This window comes from Humulus lupulus, chromosome 6, assembly GCF_963169125.1.
Source record: "Humulus lupulus chromosome 6, drHumLupu1.1, whole genome shotgun sequence".
NCBI classification, from domain to species: domain Eukaryota; kingdom Viridiplantae; phylum Streptophyta; class Magnoliopsida; order Rosales; family Cannabaceae; genus Humulus; species Humulus lupulus.
Genome location: NC_084798.1, coordinates 210,160,256 through 210,165,595, shown reverse-complemented (window position 1 = coordinate 210,165,595; position 5,340 = coordinate 210,160,256). Strand labels below are relative to the sequence as shown.

General features: G+C 34.8%; 1 protein-coding gene across 1 annotated transcript; it reads right to left on the bottom strand.

Moving 5' to 3' along the window:
• Positions 1 to 1,478: 1,478 nt before the first annotated feature.
• LOC133785935 (receptor-like protein 33) lies at positions 1,479 to 5,102 on the bottom strand. Its single transcript, XM_062225150.1, has 2 exons — positions 2,753 to 5,102; positions 1,479 to 2,703 (listed from the first exon to the last, which is right to left on the bottom strand). The coding sequence occupies exons 1-2, from the start codon at positions 5,100 to 5,102 to the stop codon at positions 1,955 to 1,957; spliced, it is 3,099 nt and encodes a 1,032-aa protein (XP_062081134.1). The 3' UTR covers positions 1,479 to 1,954.
• Between the last annotated feature and the right edge of the window lie 238 nt (positions 5,103 to 5,340).

The window sequence follows — 5,340 nt, the reverse complement described above, 5'->3', positions numbered from 1 at the left end:
TAAGATAAATTGGTATCTAAATTATAAAATAAGTTTAAATCAATGTTCAAAGTATAAATAATTAATTTGATAAAGGATTTGACTAATTATTTAATTAATTAAATCAATAGAAAATAATACAAACTTTGATTTTAAGTTCAATGAGCTTATAATTAAATGGAAAATTTCACAGGCCTAAAGCCCATGATAATTTCGACCTAGGGCTGATTATTGACTATTATTTTATTGATTTTTTAATTAAATAGAAGACATAATTGAGTCTATAAAAGGAATGTTAAGTGAGAGTTGAAATCAGATTTTGAAACACAAGTTTCTGAGAATATCAGAAGATCTAGTAGGTTTAAGATTCTCTCTACAAACATAAGTCATTTTCTAAGCCTCGTTATTATTTTTTCTTCTTCTCTCTGTATCTATCTCATGTGTTGAGAATTGTCTACCCTAGTCTAAGTGATTCTAAGAATACTTTGGAAGATTGTGATATAAATTGAAGAACGGTTCAGCTTCTTGGTAATACTCTGCGACATAAATGATACAAGGTTAGAGAAACTGAAGAAATGACTCTACCATTCCGTTGCGTATACTGTAAGTGTTCTTATTATTATTTTTGTTTGAATTCGATTTTAGAAACATGTTTTAGGTTTTCTTATATTAATTCGTTTAATGTAAGATATACATGAAAATAAACAAAATCCTGTATAAATTTTTCCAACAGAAAATTGGATCTTTTGAGCAAAATTTCATCACCCAAACCTTTAATTAACTTTAATCACTATTTTAAGTACACATTACAATAGTCCTGGATTAGTAGGGCGTTACAAATTGATTCTGATTAAAGTCAATTTTGTGATTAATTGACAAATATTCTTAATATGGTTAGCATTAATTGGGTAACTAACATTGTCAAATATTCTGACATCAACTGTGACAGTTTCTTTTATGAAAAATTTCACCCATATAAATATAGGGTATTGGTCCCCAACCTCATGGCTTAGAGTCATTCTTTCAAAAACATCATCAAAGAGAGCAAGTGAGAGCTTGGAAGATCTATACCCCACTAATTATTTTCCTTTCATTTTTGCAGATCAATAGATCGGTGGGAAATTGCATCAATGGCTGGAAGTACACCTTATCGATCCCTCTTTAATATTTTAATATGTACAATTCAGGTAGTTATTCCGCATACATATAGGATTGTTCCTATGCCAATAATTTTTTTATATATTATTTTTCTAAGAAAAGATTAGCACTTGTTCGGAAAATCGTAATGGTTACCAACTATAACAAGTATATATATATATATGTATATAAATATATATATATTTTTAAAAAGTTATTGTGTGAAAACAAACAAGATGCTAGACCAGATTCAAGAAATCAAGATTTCAGCAAAAACAGTAATCAAACAAGCTATAAATGCTGGAGTAAGAATAGCAATGACAGCAGCAAAGCAGAGCAGTAAAATATAAAGAGAATGAACAAACACACAAGGAACTTTATATTGGTTCATAAACAATATGCCTCCTACATCCAGCTTACTGGTTTAGCCATCCAAATCCACTATGAGTAATGAGATTACAAATTACAAGAGATTGGTGAACACAGCTGTGTCTGTGATACAAGAAAAAAAAATCAGCTCACTCATATACAGGGTATTGCTTTTCTTTTTCTTCCCAGCTCTCTATCACCACACATGAAAAACTAACTTCTATTTTCTCTCACTCTTGCTCCCTTTCTCTCCAATCCTCTCGTGCAGCCACTGATGACAGAATCTTAATGTTTGAATCACCATATTCCTCACAATTATCAAGTGGTAACAAATTAAATTATATAAATATATCCAAACTCATTAAGTAAACTATATTATTATATGCTACCAGAAGTAAATATCAAAACGAAGAGAAGACATAAATACATCAACACAAAATTAGAGAGCTATAACAGCATATCATCAATACTAAAACTTTCTTCCATAAATTCTTATGAGCCAGTTTGGTCTCTTCGATATGATGAAATGTCCAGCAATCGATCCAATAACAAAACTGGTTACATATCCAACTATCACAGCTTTCCAAGCAAGACCACTTTCGTCAGATTCGTGCTCTTGGTGAGCAGTGGACTTCTCATCAGTGTTTTCTCCACATTTTTTAGACAAAGGTAAACCACATAAATCTACATTCCCTTCAAAAGAAGAAGTTGGAAATGTAGTGATTTGCCCACCTTGTGGGATTGGCCCTGTGAGTTGGTTTTTTGAAAGGTCAAGATATCCAAGGAATGTGAGACTCTCCAACTCTTGAGGAATTGCACCAAAAAGCTTATTGTTGGAGAGATCTAATGATTCAAGCTGTTTAAGATTCCCCAAGGAAGACATGATGGGGCTTTCAAAGTTGTTACTTGAAAGATTGAGCCCAATCAATGATGGAAGATCTCCTATACTTCTTGGAATTTCACCATGAAAATGGTTATTTGAGAGATCAATAGATGTGAAGATTGTCAAGATCTTCATCATTTTCATTTCTGACCCTTTATTCATCACTGTCACTGAGTTTTGATAGTAGTCTTCTTTATGCTCCATGTACACCGGCTTCGACTTGTTTGTGCTTGGAATTTCTGTATTAATGGCTCTCCAATTCTTGAAGTAGTCTGATGGTAAATTTCCATTGAAATTGTTGAAGGAGAGGTCGACAATTCGCAACTTGTCAAAGCCTACAATTTTGTTGGGACTCCATATTGGACCAGAAAAATTGTTGGAAACGCAATACAAGAACTTGCAACTTTGGAAGATTTTGGAGCCAAAATGGAAATGTGTCACTCAAACGATTGTGCCCAAGATTAATAACTTCTAGTGCTTTACATTTGATAAGCACTATTGGAACTTTGTCTTGGAATTGGTTATGACTGAGGTCCAATGTCATCAACTTATTTCCATCCATAAATCTCTGAGGTATTTTCCCACGGAAATTGTTTCCTTTCAAACTCAACATGGAGAGCTCTCTGCTTGAGCTTCCCAAGCATGGTGGAATGGTCCCGTTTAGGAGATTATTGGACACATCAAGGACAACAAGCTCAGTCAAGTTACAAAAGAAATGATGAATTCTTCCACTTATTTTGTTTTCTGAGATGAAGAAGTATATTGTAGACACTGGTGGCACCACAAGAGAACCTTGCATCTTGTTGAAACTTAAATCCAGAATTCTCAAGTATTTCCATGGAAGAATAAACTGGGGTGTTTCCCAACCAGTGAGGTTGTTGTGAGAAAGATTCAAATGATTAAACTTCTCAACTCCCATGTTGATGAACCAGTTGGGAATTTCGCCTTCAATTTTGTTATTGGACAAATCTAACAATTGTAATTCATCTTGGCTTCTCAAAAAATTTGGAAACTTAGTTCTCATGCTACATGAAGCCAAACCTAAAGAAAGTAGTTTGGGAAGAGTGAAATTTGAATCTGTGTATGTTACAACAAAACTGTTATCTGAAATAAAAAGCTCACGAAGATTGCTTAGCTTTGAGAACATGTCTAACTCAACTATACCACTGAAGTTGTTTGAATCAAGGGAAAGAGAAGTCAAGCTCTCCAACTTGGACAGTGACTTTGGAATTGGTCCACTTAACCTGTTTTGACTTAAAGAGAGAAGAGTCAAGTTGAATGAAGTGACACTATGGATGTTTAAAGGACCTGCAAACTGGTTGTCATCTAGTTGTACCTCACTCAAAGAAGGCATTGTGAACAAAGATGAAGGAATGGCTCCACTCAAAGCATTGTGTGACATACCTAAGGACTGAAGTTTGGTCAAGTTCGTCAATCCTAGTGGCAACTCACCATCCAAACCATTGTAGTGAAGAGACAAAGTAGCTAATTCGGTTAGGTTTACAAGTGATGATGGAATTCGACCATTGATTTCGTTTCCCACAATATCCATTAACACAAGTTTTTTGAGGTTTCCTAGTGTTGAGGGTAGTTCTCCTGTACATCCAGAATGATCAAGATAAATGTACATGAGATCTGCAAGATTACCCATTGTACTTGGAACCTTACCACTAAAACTGCAGTAGGACAAGGACAAGTCTTCAAGTTGAGAAAGGTTTCCCAAAGAGGGTGGAATTTTACCAATGAGGTTGGTGAATTCAAAGTCCAAATGGATGAGTTTGGAAAGATTTCCAATGGAGGATGGAATAGGCCCTATAAAATTGCAAAAAGGGACATTCAAATTTGTTAAACTCTTGAGATTGCCAATGGAATCAGGTATTGGTCCAGAAAAATTTGTGGAGAAGAGATCCAATGTCTCTAGATTGCTGCTGGAATGAAATGATGGTAGAAAACCATTGAGATCATAGTTGTTTTGCAAATGAATGACTTGTATATTAGGCAAAAGAAAAATATTGTTTGGGAAGTCACCCTGCAAATCAGAGCTTATAAGAGAGAGAGATGTCAATGAGGACAAATTTGATAAAGATTGAGGATTTAGAGAAGAGAGATTCACTTGATCAAGGGAAAGCACTTGTAATTGTGAAAAGTTTTGATGAAAATTTTCTGTTTGAAGAAACAAAGAACTAGTTCCATCTTCATAATCAAAGTTAGCAGAGAGATCAAGAGAAATCAAATTGTTCAACCAAGTAATTTCATTTGGGACTTGCCCTGAAAAGTAGGAGTAAGAGAGGTTGAGATGGGTTAACTTTGAAAGTTGGGCAAACCTTGAAGGAATCTTGGAAGAATTGAAGTTGTTGTAGGCAAGGTTGAGACTTTGAAGGTGGTGCAAATTGAAGAGGCTGCTATTTGAGCTCAAATGGCCTTGAAGCCAACTGCTGCTTAAGTCAAGGCTTGCAACTTGGCCAGTTTTCATGTTGCATCTAACTCCATTCCACTTGCAACAATCCATTCCCTTCCAAAACTTCATCTTTGGATATGATGAATAAGTCTCATCATCCAAACCAGGTTCTGTGAATGTAAACTCATGCTTCAGTTTCAGCAAAGTAATTCTCTCCTCGGGGAGACATTTTATTTTTGAAGAAACTGAAGATGAATTCAGAGCTTGTGTAACGACGGAAGAGCCACTCGTGATTAGGATGAGCCATAGCATGAAGGAATAGCTCTCAAAAGTCATTTCCCTTCTCATGTTTTTTGGGAAAGAGATGATGATTTTTTCAAATGAGAGTACGTTTTGTTTATATAAGACTACGGAGAAGTGTGTGAATGTTATAGTTCAGCTTTTAACTTGTGAAATGGGGGAAGACTCATGACTAGAGATTTCCTTTTTGAAAATATATTTGACAGCTTCTGTCCTATTATGATTGCTATATATTGCATTAGGTATATGGACAAATCAATCACCAATCATACGC

Excerpts from the sequence above, each read along its gene's own strand:
- LOC133785935 (XM_062225150.1), bottom strand. The coding sequence starts at position 5,102 with ATGACTTTTGAGAGCTATTCCTTCATGCTATGGCTCATCCTAATCACG. Across the intron at positions 2,704-2,752 it reads GTTGCAAGTTCTTGTATTGC|GCTTTGACAAGTTGCGAATT; the intron begins GTTTCCAACAAT and ends ACAAAATTGTAG.